At 39.6% G+C, this 18,405-nt stretch overlaps 1 protein-coding gene across 1 annotated transcript in view; it reads right to left on the bottom strand.

The window, feature by feature from the left end:
• Window positions 1-11,372: 11,372 nt before the first annotated feature.
• The window catches only part of KIAA0825 (KIAA0825 ortholog), a 401,795-nt gene continuing 394,762 nt past the window's right edge, over window positions 11,373-18,405 (bottom strand). The window contains exon 20 of the mRNA XM_055429383.2: window positions 11,373-15,145. Within this exon, the coding sequence (XP_055285358.2) occupies window positions 15,028-15,145 (118 nt within the window). The 3' untranslated portion in view covers window positions 11,373-15,027. The remainder of the gene's footprint in view (window positions 15,146-18,405) is intronic.

Here is an 18,405-nt window from a genome sequence, read left to right as displayed (position 1 = left end):
AACATTTAATGCAAAGATGGTCACAATAAAGGACAGAAATGGTATGGACCTAACAGGAGCAGAAGATATTAAGAAGAGGTGGCAAGAATACACAGAAGAACTGTACAAAAAAGATCTTCATGACCCAGATAATCACGATGGTATGATCTCTCACCTAGAGCCAGACATCCTGGAATGTGAAGTCAGGTGGGCCTTAGGAAGCATCTCTATGAACAAAGCTAGTGGAGGTAACGGAATTCCATTTGAGCTATTCCAAATCCTAAAGGATGATGCTGTGAAAAGTGCTGAACTCAATATGCCAGCAAATTTGGAAAACTCAGCAGAGGCCACAGGACTGGAAAAGGTCAGTTTTCATTCCAATCCCAAAGAAAGGCAATGCCAAAGAATGCTCAAACTACCGTACAATTGCACTCATCTCACACGCTAGTAAAGTAATGCTGAAATTCTCCAAACCAGGCTTCAGCAGTAAGTGAACCGTGAACTTCCAGATGTCAAAGCTGGATTTAGAAAATGCAGAGGAATCAGAGATCAAATTGCCAACATCCATTAGATTATTGAAAAAGCAAGGGAGTTCCACAAAAACATCTATTTCTGCTTCATTGACTATGCCAAAGCCTTTGAATGGGTGGATCACAGCAAACTCTGGAAAATTCTTCAAGAGATGGGTGTACCAGACCACCTGACCTGCCTCGATGCAGGTCTGGAACCTACAGTTAGAACTGGACATGGAACAACAGACTGGTTCCAAATAGGAAAAGGAGTATGTCAAAGCTATGTATAGTCACCCAGCTTATTTAACTTATATGCAGAGTACATCATGAGAAATGCTGGGCTGGATGAAGTAAAAGCTGGAATCAAGATTGCCAGGAGAAATATCAATAACCTCAGATATGCAGATGACACCACCCTTATGGCAGAAAGCAAAAAAGAACTAAAGAGCCTCTTGTTGAAAGTGAAAGAGGAGAGTGTAAAGGTTGGCTTAAAAGTCAATGTTCAGAAAACTAAGATCATGGCATCTGGTCCCATCACCTCATGGCAAATAGATGGGGAAACAGTGGAAACAGTGACAGACTTTATTTCTTTGGGCTCCAAAATCACTGCAGATGGTGATTGTAGCCATGAAATTAAAAGTGACTTGCTCCTTGGAAAAAAAGTTATGACCAAACTAGATAGTATATTAAAATGCAGAGACATTATTTTGCCAGCAAAGGTCTATCTAGTCAAAGCTATGGTTTTTCCAGTGGTCATGTATGGATGTGAAAGTTGGACTATAAAGAAAGTTGAGCAGAGAAGAATTGATGCTTTTGAACTGTGGTGTTGGAGAAGACTCTTGAAAGTCCCTTGGACTGCAAGGAGATATAACCAGTGAATCCTAAAGGAAACCAGTCCTGAATATTCACTGGAAGGACTGATGCTGAAGCTGAAATTCCAATACTTTGGCCACCTGATGCAAAGAACTGACTCACTGGAAAAGACCCTGATTCTGGGAAAGATTGAAGGCAGGAGGCAAAGGGGACATCAGAGGATGAGATGGTTGGATGGCATCACTAACTCAATGGACATGAGTTTGAGTAAACTCTGGGAGGTGGTGATGGACAGGGAGGCCTGGCGTGCTGCAGTCCATGGGGTCACAAAGAGTTGGACACGACTGGGAGACTGAACTGAACAGGAAGCAGAAGTCAGTATGGCTGCTGCTGCTAAGTTGCTTCAGTCGTGTCTGACTCTGTGCAACCCCACAGACGGCAGCCCACCAGGCTCCCCTGTCCCTGGGATTCTCCAGGTAAGAACACTGGAGTGGGTTGCCATTTCCTTCTCCAATGCATGAAAGTGAAAAGTGAAAGTGAAGTCGTTCAGTACTATCCGACTCTTTGTGACCCCATGGACAGCAGCCTCCCAGGCCCCTCCATCCGTGGGATTTTCCAGGCAAGAGTACTGGAGTAGGGTGCCATTGTCTTCTCTGTCAGTATGGCTAGAACACTTTAAACTGTAATAGATGAATTGGCAGAAGGTCACTGTCCAGGTGAGCTATTTAAAATCCTAAAAGAAGATGCTTTCAAAGTGCTGCACTCAATATATCAGCACATTTGGATATCTCATCTGTGAAAAACGTCAGTTTTTATTCTAATCCCCAAAAGAGCAATGCCAAAGAATGTTAAAACTGCATACAAATGCACTCATTTCACTTGCTAGTAAGGTTATTCTCAAAATCATTCAAGCTAGGCTTTAGCAGTATATGAACCGAGAATTTCCAGATATACAAGCTGGGTTTAGAGAAGACAGAGAAACTGGAGATCAAATTGCCAACATTTGTTGGATCATGGAGAAAGCAAAGGGATTACAGAAAAAACATTTGCTTCATTGACTACACTAAAGTCTTTGACCTTGTGGATTACAGCAAACTGTAAACGTTTCTTAAAGAGATGTGAATACCAGACCACCTTATCTGTCTCCTAAGAAACCTGTGTACAGTACAAGAAGCAACAGTTAGAGCCAGACATGGAAAAATCAACATTCAAAAAACTAAGGTCATGGCATCTGGACCCATCACTTCATGAAAAATGGAAGGGGAAAAAGTGGAAGCAAGACATTTTATTTTGGGGGTTTCCAAAATCACTATGATAGTGACTGCAGCCATGAAATTAAAAGACACTTGATTCTTGGAAGGAAAGCTAGACAGCATAGTAAAAAAGCAGAGACATCATTATGCCAACAAAGGTCCATATAGTCAAAGCTATGGTTTTTCTAGTAGTGATGTACAGATGTGAGAGTTGGACCATAAACAAGGCTGAGCACTGGAAAGCTGATGCTTTCGAATGCTGGTGCTGCAGAAGAAGAAGACTCTTGAGAGTCCCCAGGACAACAAGGAGATCAAACCAGTCAATCCTAAAGGAAATCAACCCTGAATATTCATTGTAATGACTGACACACTAACACTTTGGCCACTTGATAGAAAGAGCTGACTCGTAAAAAAAATCCTGATGCTGGGAGAGATTGAAGGCAAAAGGAGAAGGGGAAGGCAGCAGATGAGAAGGTTAGATCGCATCCCATCTCAACAGACATGAATTTGAGCTAACCCCAGGGGATAGTGGGAGTCTTCCCTGGTGGCTCAGAGGGTAAAGCGTCTCCCTGCAATGCAGGAGACCTGGGTTCGTTCCCTGGGTCGGGAAGATCCGCTGAAGAAGGAAATTGCAATCCACTCCGGTACTCTTGCCTGGAAAATCCCATGGATGGAGAAGCTTGGTAGGCTACAGTCCATGCGGTCGCAAAGAGTTGGACATGACTGATCGACTTCACTTTCTTTTTCTTTCTTTCAGGGGATAGTGAAGGACAGGGGAGCCTGGCATGCTGCAGTCCATGGGGTCGAAAAGAGTAGGAGACAACTTAGTGACTAAACAGCAACACTGTGGACTACTCTAGGCATTAAAACTCACTGACTGGTTTGAGAATCAAAACTCCCAAGTGGTTTCATTGGTTGTGGGAAGGAAGGTAGAACACTTTTGTGACTGTTACCTTTAGGAGCCACATTGAAAATCAGAGAAAAAATTTCTTCTGACAGTGGGAGAGGAAAAGGGACCATTTTGAAATATGCCCAGAGCTCTCTATTTTCCTTAACAAAGCCTGCCTTTAAGGGAAACTGTTTTACCAGACCCTAACCAAACCTTGGAAGGAAAGTTATGACCAACCTTGATAGTATATTAAAAAGCAGAGACATTACTTTGCCAACAAAGGTCCGTCTAGTCAAGGCTATGGTTTTTCCCGTGGTCATGTATGGATGTGAGAGTTGGACTGTGAAGAAAGCTGATCGCCGAAGAATTGATGCTTTGGAACTGTGATGTTGGAGAAGACTCTTGAGAGTCCTGTGGACTGCAAGGAGATCCAACCAGTCCATTCTAAAGGAGATCAATCCTGGGTGTTCATTGGAAGGACTGATGCTAAAGCTGAAACTGCAATACTTTGGCCACCTCATGGGACGAGTTGACTCACTGGAAAAGACTCTGATGCAAGGAAAGGTTGGGGGCGAGAGGAGACGGGGACGACAGAGAATGAGATGGCTGGATGGCATCACCGACTCTGTGGACATGAGATTGAGTGAACTCCAGGAGTTGGTGATGGACAGGGAGGCCTGGCGTGCTGTGACTCATGGGGTCGCAAAGAGTCGGACACGACTGAACGACTGAACTGAACTGAACTGAACCAACTAGGTGCTTACCAGCCTAGTGGATGAAAATACTCTACTCCAGACCACTCTAACCTTTGAAGTGGAAGGAAAGTGGACTTCATGTAGAAAAAGAAGGGAACAGTAAGCAGAGAGATGAAAATGTTAAGAAAGATTCAAAAGGAAATGCTAGAAATCTAAAACATAGGAACGGAAATGAAAAATGCTTCTGGTTGTCTGACTCATAAGTAGACTGAACACAATCAAGGAAGGAATCTAGGTTGAGGATATGTCAAAAGAAACTTCCAAAACTGAAAAACAAAAAGAAAAAAGAATCAAAAAGATGAAACAAAATACCCAACAAAGTGGGAAAATTACAAAGAGTTTAGTGTGTGCCTAATGGGAGTGCTAGAAAAAGAAGGGAGAAAGAAATAAAAAGGAACTATTTGAAGTAATGACACAATTTTTCAAAATTATTGACACACTAAAATGCACAGATCCAAGAACTTCAGTTCAGTTCAGTTCAGTTGCTCAGTCGTGTCCAACTCTTTGCAACCCCATGAATCACAGCACACCAGGCCTCCTTGTCCATCACCAACTCCTGGATTTCACTCAAACTCTGTCCATCGAGTCAGTGATGCCATCCAGCCATCTCATTCTCTGTCGTCCCCTTCTCCTCCTGCCCACAATCCCTCCCAGCATCAGAGTCTTTTCCAGTGAGTCAACTCATCGCATGAGGTGGCCAAAGTATTGGAGTTTCAGCTTTAGCATCAGTCCTTCCATGAACACCCAGGATTGATCTCCTTTAGAATGGACTGGTGGGATCTCCTTGCAGTCCAAGGGACTCTCAAGAGTCTTCTCCAGCCCCACAGTTCAAAAGCATCAATTCTTCAGCGATCAGCTTTCTTCACAGTCCAACTCTCACATCCATACATGACCACGAGAAAAACCATAGCCTTTACTAGACAGACCTTTGTTGGCAAAGTAATGTTTCTGCTTTTTAATATACTATCTAGGTTGGCCTGGAGAATCCCAGGGACAGGGGAGTCTGGTGGGCTTCCATCTATGGGGTCACACAGAGTCGGACACGAGTGAAGTGACTTAAGCAGCAGCAGCAGCAGCAGGTTGGTCATAACTTTCCTTCTAAGGAGTAAGCGTCTTTTAATTTCATGGCTTCAATTAGCATCTGCAGTGATTTTGGAGCCCAAAAGAATAAAGTCTGACACTGTTTCCACTGTTTCCCCATCTATTTCCCATGAAGTGATGGGACCAGATGCCATGATCTTTGTTTTCTGAATGTTGAGCTTTAAGCCAACCTTTTCACTCTCCTCTTTCACTTTCATCAAGAGGCTTTTGAGTTCCTCTTCACTTTCTGCCATAAGGGTGGTGTCATCTGCATATCTGAGGTTATTGATATTTCTCCAGGCAATCTTGATTCCAGCTTGTGCTTCTTCCAGCCCAGCGTTCCTCATGATGTACTCTGCATATAAGTTAAATAAGCAGGGTGACAATATGCAACCTTGACGTACTCCTTTTACTATTTGGAACCAGTCTGTTGTTCCATGTCCAGCCCTGACTGTTGCTTCCTGACCTGCATACAGGTTTCTCAAGAGGCAGGTCAGGTGGTCTGGTATTCCCATCTCTTTCACAATTTTCCAGTTTATTGTGATCCACACAGTCAAAGGCTTTGGCATAGTCAATGAAGCAGAAATAGATGGTTTTCTGGAACTCTCTTGCTTTCTCCATGATCCAGTAGATGTTGGCAGTTTGATCTCTGGTGCCTCTGCCTTTTCTAAAACCTGCTTGAACATCTGGGAGTTCACGGTTCACATATTGCTGAAGCCTGGCTGGGAGAATTTTGAGCATAACTTTACTAGCGTGTGAGATGAGTGCAAGAACTTAGAGTAGTCTAAACTAGATAAACACTAAAAAATTACACTTGGGCATATATAATCAAATATTAGAAAATCAAAGACTACGAGAAAATTTTGAAAGAAGTTAGGGAAGAAAATAATGCTGCCTACAGAGAAAAAAGAAGATGTGAGTTTTTAAACTTTTTTTCCAGAAACTATGCAAGTAGAGAATGCAATGATATATATATATATTTTAATGTGATACATTTTATTCTGTCTATACTCAAATTATCCATTTCTTTTTTTTTTTGCAATGATATATTTAGACTCGAAAGAATAAAATACTAATCTAGAATTTGATATCCAGTGAAATTACCCTAGAAATACAGGAAAAATAAAGACTTTCTCAGACAAAAATGGAGGGAAATTTTCACCATTAGATTTGCCCTGGAAGAAATGTTAAAAGAAGTTCTTCAAAGAGAAATGTTACAGATCAGAAATTTGGATCCACCAAGAGAGTTTTTGAGAAGGAATAAATTATAATAAAATCTTTTTTTTTCAATTTTCCTTAGTTGATGTAACAGATAGCACTGTTCAAGGTAGTGTGAACATTGAAGTCTGTGATTATAGCTTATGCATAAGTGAAATGAATGACAGCAGTGCTACCAAGGACTGGAGGGAGAAACTGAAAATGCTTCGTTTTTTCAGTACCCATGAAGCATTATTGTCTAACTGGAATGTGGACTTAGGTAAATTATAAATGTATATTGCAAATCCTAGAGCAACCATTTTAGATCATCCAAAAAAAGAAAAGTTTGAATTGATATATTAAGACAGGATGGAAACTGGAATCTTATAAATGTTCAATTAGAGGACATCAGAGGAGGCAGAAAAAGTGTGGAAGACTCTAAAAAAGAAGAAGAAGGAATGAACAGAAAACAATGAAGCAATGAATAGAAAACATTTAAAGTAGTTTAGATCATATTGGATTTTTAAATATCTAAAATTGAGACATTCCAAAATATCCTAATGTAAACAAAAAAGCCATAATGCAAGACTAGCATATGATCTAGGGGTAAGAAAAAAGATTTGACAAATTTGACAGGTTTGAATTTTCTGCTTACTTCCCCCAACCCCAAGTGCTGCATATTCAGTGTGGAAATCATATGTTAACACACACATATACACATATATAGGTATGTACATAAATAAGAGAAAATATGAATTTTAAAACTTATCAAATTATCACGTTAAAACCATGTTTTCAAGTTGGAAAGGGTACCTCCTCATTGGAATATTATTTAATAGAACTGAGTAATCCTTCAGTCTCTTCTTGGTACTTTATGAACTTTCTCTACCAGTTTACATCTCAAGTCTGAACTCTTATTCCTAGTTCTCCACAGTTACTTCTTTAAGCACAAATTTTAGTCTGATCTCTTCTTATTCTAATGCTTTATACACTTGTCTCTTGTGGCCAATATGATTATTCCCAAATATCCTCAGGAATGTATCTACTTCCCCATATTCACTGGAACTTGATATAGTGAATATGGTCAGTAGGCTTTAAGATATATTCCCACATTCTTATAATGAGATTTCCTTACATACACACAGAAACACACACACACATGCACACACACAGAGTACATAACTATAATCTGAGCTGTGAGTACAATTATGCGATGAGCTGTGTGAGTTCTCCTAGTTATTCTCTGAATATAAGGGTGCTCTTGAAGTCTTCCCCCAAACAGAGTTGCTGCTGCTGCTGCTAAGTTGCTTCAGTTGTGTCCGCCTCTGTGCGACCCCATAGACGGCAGCCCACCAGGCTCCCCTGTCCCTGGGATTCTCCAGGCAAGAACACTGAAGTGGGTTGCCACTGTCTTCTCCACCAGAGTTACCTATTCTTGAAAGACAAGTCCCTTAAGAGATAGGGACTGATACCAAGATAACTCATTATTGGAATCATTAGACAAGACTTAAAGCCGTATTATAACTATGCTTAATGACTTAAAATATATTCACATTGAACAAAAATCCAGGAATTCTCAAGAAACACAAAAAATTTACAATAAGGAACCAAATGGAAATTCCATTACAAAGCAACAAAAGGATCCCCTCCTCCTGAGTTTGAGTGGGATGCGTGACTTGCTCTTAACCACTAGAATTTGATAAAGGAGATGGAATGTGCGTGATTAAATACATGTGATTTTGTAACATACAGTTGTAACACTCACCTTGCAAGATTGCCTGTTTCTTACTGAGCAAACAAGAGGCCATTTTGGCTAGACCCACATGGCAAGAAACTGAAGCCCTGAATTGGTAGCCTGCAAGGCAATGAATGTTGTTAACAACACTGTGAACTTAGAAGTGGCATCTTACCCAGTTGAACCTCAGATGAGTCCCAGCCCTGGCTGACACCTGCATTGCAGTCTTGTGAGGTCCTGAGCGGAGAACCCAGCTAAATCATGTCCAGACACTTGACACAGAAACTATGGAATGATAAACGTGTGTTGTTTCAAGCTGCCAAGTTATGATAGTATTGTTAATTCTCTAGTAATTACTAATACAAGTCTTTATTCTTATAAGTAGTTGTTATGATATTTTGAGGGGAAAAGGGATTTACAGGGCTCTGGATTCTTTAAATTCTGGAGAAACAAGTGTTTACTGCTCTACGGATGATGCTGTTATAAACATTTCTCAAAGGCAAAGCAGATAGTTGTTATTGTTGTGTGGAATAATTTTTGATACTGAATATACAGGTCTCACAGCTATTTGTAAGGCCTCGCCTGACAGCCATTTTGCCTTTCTGATTTCTTTTCCATGGGGATGGTCTTTCCCTGTCTCCTGTACAATGTCACAAACCTCTGTCCAGAGTTCATCAGGCAATCTATCTATCAGATCTAGTCCCTTATATCTATTTCTCACTTCCACTGTATAATCATAAGGGATTTGATTTAGGTCATACCTGAATGGCCTACTGGTTTTCCCTACTTTCTTCAATTTAAGTCTGAATTTGGCAATAAGGAGTTCATGATCTGAGCCACAGTCAGCTCCTGGTCTTGTTTTTGCTGACTGTATAGAGCTTCTCCTTCTTTGGCTGCAAAGAATATAATCAATCTGATTTCGGTGTTGACCATCTGGTGATGACCATGTGTAGAGTCTTCTCTTGTGTTGTTGGAAGAGGGTGTTTGCTCTGACCAGTGCGTTCTCTTGGCAAAACTCTATTAGCCTTTGCCCTGCTTCATTCCGTGCTCCAAGGCCAAATTTGCCTGTTACCCCAGGTGTTTCTTGACTTCTTACTTTTGCATTCCAGTCCCCTATAATGAAAAGGACATCTTTTTGGGGTGTTAGTTCTAAAAGGTCTTATAGGTCTTCATAGAACCATTCAACTTCGGCTTCTTCAGCATTACTGGTTGGGGCATAGACTTGGATTACTGTGATATTGAATGGTTTGCCTTGGAAACAAACAGAGATCATTCTGTCGTTTTTGAGATTGCATTCAAGTACTGTATTTCGGACTCTTGTTGACCATGATGTTAAGAAGAAGAACTGTACAAAAAAGATATTCACGACCCATATAATCATGATGGTGTGATCACTCACCTAGAGCCAGACATCCTCGAATGTGAAGTCAAGTGGGCCTTAGAAAGCATCACTACGAACAAAGCTAGTGGAGGTGATGGAATTCCAGTTGAGCTATTTCAAATCCTGAAAGATGATGCTGTGAAAGTGCTGCACTCAATATGCCAGAAAATTTGGAAAACTCAGCAGTGGCCTCAGGACTGGAAAAGGTCAGTTTTCATTCCAATCTCAAAGAAAGGCAATGCCAAAGAATGCTCAAACTACCACATGATTGCACTCATCTCACACGCTAGTAAAGTCATGCTCAAATTCTCCAAGCCAGGCTTCAGCAATTCGTGAATCGTGAACTTCCAGATGCTCAAGCTGGTTTTAGAAAAGGCAGAGGAACCAGAGATCAAATTGCCAACATCCTCTGGATCGTTGAAAAAGCAAGAGAGTTCCAGATAAATATCTATTTCTGCTTTATTGACTATGCAAAAGCCTTTGACTGTGTGGACCACAGGTCTCATAGTTCCCCATGAAAATTTAAAACCTTTCAGTCATCATGTTAAGAAAGTTCATTAGTAGAGATTCCCCTTCAGCCATGTGGGTGTGTGTGTGTGGTAAAAAAAGAGCACATAATAGTATAAAATAATATAAAGTCTACCATCTTAACCATTTTTAAGTGTCTGGTTCAGCAGTATTAAATATAGTCATGTTGTTGTGAAACATATGTTCAGAACTCTTTTCATCTTGTAAAACTGAAATTCTATACCTATTAAATGACTCCTCTTTTCCCCTCCCTGTAATCCCAAGTAGCCATCACTCTACTTTGTTTCTATGAATCTGGCTACTCTTCATACAGAATTTGTCTTTTTGTGGCTGTCCTATTTCACCTAGCATAGTGTTTTTCTAAATTATGCAATACTTCAAGAATCATGAAAATCATTAAAAATACAAAAAATTTGTTATAAGAAATTTCTGTTATAAAGTTATGAAGCTCCCTTTGACTCAGGAATCTGTGAACTGGGATAATAGGATATTTAGAGTAAACTGATATTAGTAGACAAAGCAGCGATTTATGTTTCCCATTTCTTGGTTGGTCGTTTTATAACATTTTTTTCATAGAGATGACAATCTAAAATATCTGAAATATACATTGTCATCTATACAGTTGACTCTTGAACACAGGGTTTAGGGGTGCCTATCCTGACTGTGTGATGTTCCAATTGACTCGCCATATCCACAGTTCTGAATCTACAGATCGGCCAACTGTATGTCATGTAGCAGTGTGGTATATATTTAGTAAAACATCTGCATGTAAGTGAACCTGTACAGTTCAAACCTGTGTTGTTCAAGGGTAAACTGTATTTTATTAAAAATCACTAGTTCAGGGTCAATGCATGTTATAGGATGCTCGGGGCTGGCATGCGGGCATGACCCAGAGGGAGGATAAAGGGAGGAGGGAGGTGGGAGGGGGGTTCAGGAGGGGGAACTTATGTAAACCCGGGGCGAATTCATGTCACTGTATGGCAAAACCAACCAATATAATATTGTAAAATAATTTGCCTCCAATAAAAAATAAATTAATTACAAAAAATAAAATAAAATAAAATTTAGAAGAAAAAAAAATTATTTCATACTGTTTTAACATTGCTAGGCCAATAATAGATAACTCTTTATAATTACATAAGAATACAGTTAAAACACAGAAGGAATATTTTATAGGAAGATAATATCATTGTAATAAGCATATACAGTTATTAAATATAACTTAATTCCTATTGTTTACTTATACTAAAATGAATGTGAGAAAGAATAACCGTTTTGTAGAAGGAAATGGCAACCCACTCCAGTATTCTTGCCTGGAGAATCCCAGTGACAGAGGAGCCTGGTGAGCAGCCCTCTATGGGGTCGCCCAGAGTCGGACACGACTGAAGCGATTTAGCAGTAGCAGCAGTACCACTTTTTATCATGATTTAAGAAACATCAAATGTAAAGTCAAAGTGATCTGACAAATCAATGACTTGTCAGTTAAATTCTCAATTTTAAATGTTATTGTTCACAGCTAGGACATGGAAACAGCCTACATGTCCATTGACAGATGAATGGATAAAGAAATTGTGGTACATATATACAGTGGAATATTATTCAGCCATTAAAAGGAACACATTTGAGTCAGTTCTAGTTCTAGAGCCTGTTATACAGAGTGATGTAAGTCAGAAAGAGAAAACAAGTATCGTATATTAACATATATATATGGAATCTAGAAAAATGGTATTGATGAGCCTATTTGTAGGGCAGGAATAGAAATACAGACAAACATACAGAATCGTCTTGTGGACATAGCAGGGGAAGGAGAGGGTGGGATGAACTGAGAGAAAAGGATTGAGATGTATCCATGGTCATATGTAAAATTAATAGCTAGTGAGAAGTTGCTGTATACAGGGAGCTTAAACTGGTGCTCAGTGACAACCTAAAGGGGTGGGAGGGAGGCTCAAGAGGGAGGGGCATATGTATATTTATGGCTGGTTCATGCTGTATGACAGAAACCGATACAGTATTGTAATTATCCTCCAATTAAAAGTTTAAGAAAAAAATAAATTTATTGCACTTATAACTACAGTAATTTAAAAGAGTCATGTAGAACAGAAAGCAAGTGAAGACTCTTGTTGCCTTTCACCTCATCGCATTCTGTCCATATTACACATCTTTCCTTTCGAAAGGGAGCCATATAGAATCTTTTTTAATACAAACAAAATCACTTTCCAGGATTAATACAGAAATGGACAGATTCAATTAAAAATAGTGTTAACAGATGATCTTTAGATATACTAGGCAAAAGAAACCAAATATGAAATCCTATAACTTTATAAGATGATTTTATTTAGTTTTTGGATCAGTTTTTTTTTTTTACTATTTTAGTGTCTATTCTAATAAAACATAGTTATGCAGCATTAGTACATCCCCATGGCAAGCCACTCCAGTACTATTGCCTAGAAAATCCCATGGATGGAGGAGCCTGGTAGGCTGCAGTCCGTGGGGTCGCTAAGGGTCGGACACGACTGAGCGACTTCACTTTCACTTTTCACTTTCCACTTTCACACATTGGAGAAGGAAATGGCAACCCACTCCAGTGTTCTTGCCTGGAGAATCCCAGGGACGGGGGAGCCTGGTGGGCTTCCGTCTATGGGGTCACACAGAGTTGGACACGACTGAAGTGACTTAGCAGCAGCAGCAAGCTGAAGGAATAAAAGTCAACCATTGCCTTATGTTGGTTGTTATAGTAACTGTTTATAGGTAAGACTATACAGAAAGTGTAATTCTCACAAAAGTTTCTTACCATTTTTTAAACGGTCTTCAATAGAATTTTTAGAAATTACTTCAACCATGTCTTAAAACACTTGGTTTATGATTATACTGGCCAACCAAAGTAAAATTCTTTAAAAATAAAATGTGTTATTTGGCAAGCAGCTGACTACATGGCTATTCATGTGTTTTAATGTAAGGAAACAATGCAAGAGATTTTTCTAACGTGGCCTCTGCCAAGCTTTATTCTTTGCAAAATGCTCAAGTACTTTCCTTTGGAATTTAGGTAGCCTATACACAGTTTATAAAAATCACAGAATGTGAGGGCCTGAATAACCTGAGAACCTCAGAAACTATGATGTTCAATGTCATATGGTCTAAAATAATTCGTGATACAAGGCTTATCCCAGATGTCCTAGAGATTGCTCAACAGTCTAATTGTCTTCGCTGTCTTCTCACAATGACAGCCATTTAAGCAACTGTGTTTATTAACTGTCCACTAGATGAATAACTCTATAGAAGACATTTGGGGTGACTACTGTTATAAAGGGAGACTTCAAATTACATTGTAAAGCCTTCGATGTCTTTTTAATCTAATACCAGGCACTGATTGGAAGGATATGGTAAATATAATTTTACTTGGCATAGAAGGCACTAGAACATATTCCATTTATTCTGTGTGTCTGTGCATGTGTGTGTGTACCAATGTAATGGAGATAAGAGAAGTAACAGAAACTATGGAAAGTGAAGTGCTAGAATGAGTTTTGAACATGACTTTGGGAGAAAGATGATATCCTGTTGGGAAAAATGACAGGTGTGTGGCTCAGATGATAGGCGGTTCCTTGAACTTGCCACCTCTGAGTATAGGTTCTGAAAGCATATGGTTAGAAGTTTGAATGTGATGTTTGAAAAATCACTATGGTCACATAGATTGTTGTTATTTAGTCATGAAGTTGTGTCCGACTCTGCAAACCCATCGACCGTAGCCAGGCTCCTCTGTCTATGGGGTTTTCCAGGCAAGAATACTGGAGGGGGTTTCTATTTTCTTCTCCAGGGGATCTTCCTGACCCAGGGATCAAACCAGCAACTCCTCCATTGGCCCACCATGGGCATCAGTTCAGTTCAGTTCAGTCGCTCAGTCGCGTTTGACTCTTTGCGACCCCATGAACCACAGCACGCCAGGCCTCCCTGTCCATCACCAACTACCGGAGTTCACTCAAACTCATGTCCATCGAGTCGGTGATGCCATCCAGCCATCTCGTTCTCTGTCGTCCCTGTCTCTTCCCACCCCAATCCCTCCTAGCATCAGACTCTTTTCCAGTGAGTCAACTCATCGCATGAGGTGGCCAAAGTATTGGAGTTTCCGCCTCAGCATCAGTCCTTCCAATGAACACCCAGGACTGATCTTTAGAATGGACTGGTTGGATCTCCTTGCAGTCCAAGGGTCTCTCAAGAGTCTTCTCCAATACCACAGTTCAAAAGCATCAATTCTTCGGTGATCAGCTTTCTTCATAGTCCAACTCTCACATCCATACATGACCCCGGGAAAAACCACAGCCTTGACTAAACGGACCATGACGAGATGATCATGGGCGTAGATACTACTATAGTTCTACTTCAAGAGAGTGCTGTCTGTGGCTCTGATTAAAATAAATTGGATGAGGAAGAGGCGATGGGAAAGGAGACTGGTACAGTGGTGCTAGTAAAGGCAGTTAAGATCTGGACTTGAGTTATGGCTACAAAATTAATTTGAACTTTTCAGATGACCCTCAAGGGGCCATGTGATTCCAACTATTCAAATGTTGTATTTTAAAATCCTTAGGGAAAAGATTTCCAAACAGTTTGCCTGTTGTCATAGATACTTGAAGACTGAAGGGGAAAAAAAAAGTAATTCAAAGGGAACACGAGATGGCAGCAGTTATATCATATTAAGAGAAAGACTGAGGAAAGAAAAAACATTTGAAATTATTTTTAAAATGAAAAATATATAGCATTTTATTCTTCATGTGCTGTTTTCCTTTTCAGTTCAGTGATTACTCATGGGTTTCATGCTTCACAGCACTTCAGAGGTTCATTCTGACTAGAGTAGAAAGCCTACTCCATTACATGTGATTTTCCTAAAATAAAGCTGTTGCTGTTTTCTGCAGATTACTGTTCCTCTGTGTTATCTGAGGCAGAAGAGTCCTGGATGGTGCACATCAGTTTCAGATGTTCCAGCATTGCTTTTTCTTCCTCTGCTAGTTTTTCGTCCTTCCTCATTTCCCACCTAAAAGAAAAATCACATCTTAGCATTTTTGTAACTTCGAGACTACAGCCAACACTCAGTTATTCAGGGCTTGAGCATGTGCAGTCATTGGTTTATTGAGTGCTTCTCCCTCTTTGTTCTGTTACTTACTGTCTCTTACAGTTCATGAGCACTGCTTCAGCGGAGGAGTGAAGTACAGTCCAACCAGCGCCACTCCAGGGGAAAGTTTCTAAGGAGAGTTCTAACTGAGTTTTCTACATTTCTAGATTTAAAAACCGTATGGATATGCGTGCATAGAAATACAACCTAGAATTAGATTTGCAATTAATAAGAGAATATTTTTCACACTACTTTTTCCCTCACTGATCAACATATCAGTGGCTTTAAGTTGCAAAGAAGTTCACCAGGAAGGCTTTAGCCACAAGAACAAGACCACACTGCACTGGATATATCTTACAGGCAGGTCCATCTTTTCCTAGAAATAAGATCAGATTCGAAATAATCAATTTAAATCACCCAAGAAAGCACCAAATTGTCAGCAAGTTTCCATAGAGCATTTGCTAAAAAAAAATAAAAGAAAGACTAAAGACTTTCTAATTCTGGGTGATTGTGAGATACAGAGCAAAATGTTAGCATATGGAACTCTCTCTATATATAATCCTGCAAAGTACATATCACAGTAACCCGAGTGCAGTTAATCGTTTCTCTCTTATATACGCCACTGTTCAGGATTGGCCATGGCGTACTTAACCCAGCATACAAGGACTCATCTGCATATATTTCCTTTCTCTTTCCTCACTCCTGTTTCTATCAGCACATCAGCCATGATGTGCTGTCTCAGAAGGATTCTCAAACCAATGTTGATACATCCTAAAAGACCCTCTGCTAGAAGGATAGGATTCTAACAGACAAGAAGCTGTTCACTGAATGTCTTCCAGAAGCCCTCTATTTTATTCTCGTCAGAATTCCTGGATAATAAACAGCCTGTCATACAAGAGGAAAGGATAAAAACTCGGGGTGAGATTGTTCTGATTTTGTTTGAGTAGTGAAAAGAAAGCAGAGGCATTGCATTTTCCACAGGAACCTGCTTGCACACAGGTTTCCTTGTTGGAGTGTTGGGTTCACTATGGCTGGCCAGTCCTAGGATGTGATATATACATGTACTTGGCTTTCCTTTACTTTGCTTCTTCAACCTCTCTCTGGAACTCTCCTCATCTCCTAGCCCCAGCCTTGCCTGGACCCCATACCATCTTAGTTTCTCCGTCTGTTTCCATATGGTCAGAGGGAGGTCATGGATCATATAGCTTTTAATAGCAGCTTGAAAGATAAGAGATTTCTCAGCACCACACTATTCAGAGTCATACGACAAGGGGCAGTACTCCTGAGCTCACTACTTTGAGATTTGAATTTTAGCATATAAGGTGCTAAATTATACTTTGAATATCCTTTAAGGTATAAGTATACCATACCATGCTTTCATGCAATTTTGAAGATTAAAAACTGTCATTACCCATTTTATATATGTGAACTTGAGCATCATTAATTTGCACATTGAGTTGAACTCCTTCCAAGCAGGAAAATATTAACAGAAATTACCGACATAGCACTAACGTATCAATCTTTAAATCCTTATGACAAAATGTTTCTATGCCCATGCTATAGAGGAGAAAACAGGCATAGAATATTAATGTCACTTGAACAACTATCTTTGGATTGAAATCAGGGATTCACATTCTGGAGTCTGGGCTTTGTAAATGCAACATTTACCGTGTTTTAAAAACCATTCTACAAGTATCATTAATTAAGATTAAAAATAGTTTGAATACTTTATTCCCTGAAAAGTGTTACTGGAATTGGGCTAGATATTTAAAAAAAGAACCTTCTACAATTCATATATAGATAAATAGTATAGATATTAAAAAAAATCCAAACATAAAAAATTAGATTTGTCTTTTTTCCCCCCATGTAACATGCTAATATTGTACTGAGTAAAGGAACTATGAATGTCAACAGAACAAAATATGTAATGTGCACATAAACATTTTGATCATTATCTCTAGTTGTGAAAACTGAAAGCATAATCTCCCCACTTCATTAAAAATTTTGTATAACTAATGTAATTTAAATGAATTGTATATATAATAGACTACAAGATAAGGATTTTTGAAGCTTATTGACAATTATAGGTACATCACAGCATAACTGAGCTGTTAGCAATTAATGATATTAGTCAGAGTTATTTACCTACCACAACCTTCTTATATTTGCTTTGTGCTAATGAAGAAAAAACTGACTCATAAGAGAATAAGAAATTATTAATATGACCAAGATAGGGGCAAAGTACTATTAGAACTACATTTTCCCCTAATAGTTTCATTTATAATGAATAAAAATAATAGGGCCTCGAAAGGTATGTTTATTTTCATGAGCATTTTTATATTTCACATTTATATGTTCTTAAGAATTTATATATAATTCTTAGTTTAAGGCTTTGTTAACGCAGTGCAAAAACAAGTCAGTTCTGTCAAAGAAACTATTGGAAGAAAAAATAATCTATCAATTTATTAAACGTAATTAACTGGGAAATTTGTTCCCCTGGTGTCTCAGTGGTAAAGAATCTGTCTGACAGTGCAGGAGGCTCAGGAGACGTGGGTTGGCTCTCTGGGTCGGGAAGATCTCCTCAAGGAGGGAATAGCAGTATTCAGTATCCACTTCAGTATTCTTGCCTGGGAAATCCCATGGACAGAGAAGCCTGGTGGGCTACAGTCCATGGGGTCGCAAACAGTCTGACACAACTGAGCACACAGCATAGTTTGTTCCCTAGTTTCCTCTATTATATTTAAAATTTGTAGTGAAAGCTTGTCTGTACAGAAAAAAAAAAAAAGTTGGAACCAGTGTAGTCTAGTTCTTTTTAAAAAGCATTATGAAGTGACTGATGCTAAAGCTGAAACTCTAATACTTTTGCCACCTCATGCAACGAGTTGACTCACTGGAAAAGACTCTGATGCTGGGAAGGATTGGGGGCGGGAGGAGAAGGGGACAACAGAGAGTGAGATGGCATCACCGACTCGATGGACTTGAGTTTGGGTGAACTCCGGCAGTTGGTGATGGACAGGGAGGCCTGGCGTGCTGTGATTCATGGGGTCGCAGAGAGTCAGACATGACTGAGTGACTGAACTGAACTGGATTTACACACACACTGAGATCTAGACCAGAGATATCTGGATGCTCCTCTGTATGTTATGTGACTGGTAGTTAATACAAAGGCTCTTACATGTACC

This window comes from Moschus berezovskii, chromosome 8, assembly GCF_049115385.1.
Source record: "Moschus berezovskii isolate FMDL1 chromosome 8, NW_MosBer_1.0, whole genome shotgun sequence".
Lineage (NCBI taxonomy): Eukaryota > Metazoa > Chordata > Mammalia > Artiodactyla > Moschidae > Moschus > Moschus berezovskii.
This window is presented reverse-complemented; position numbering and strand designations above follow the sequence as displayed.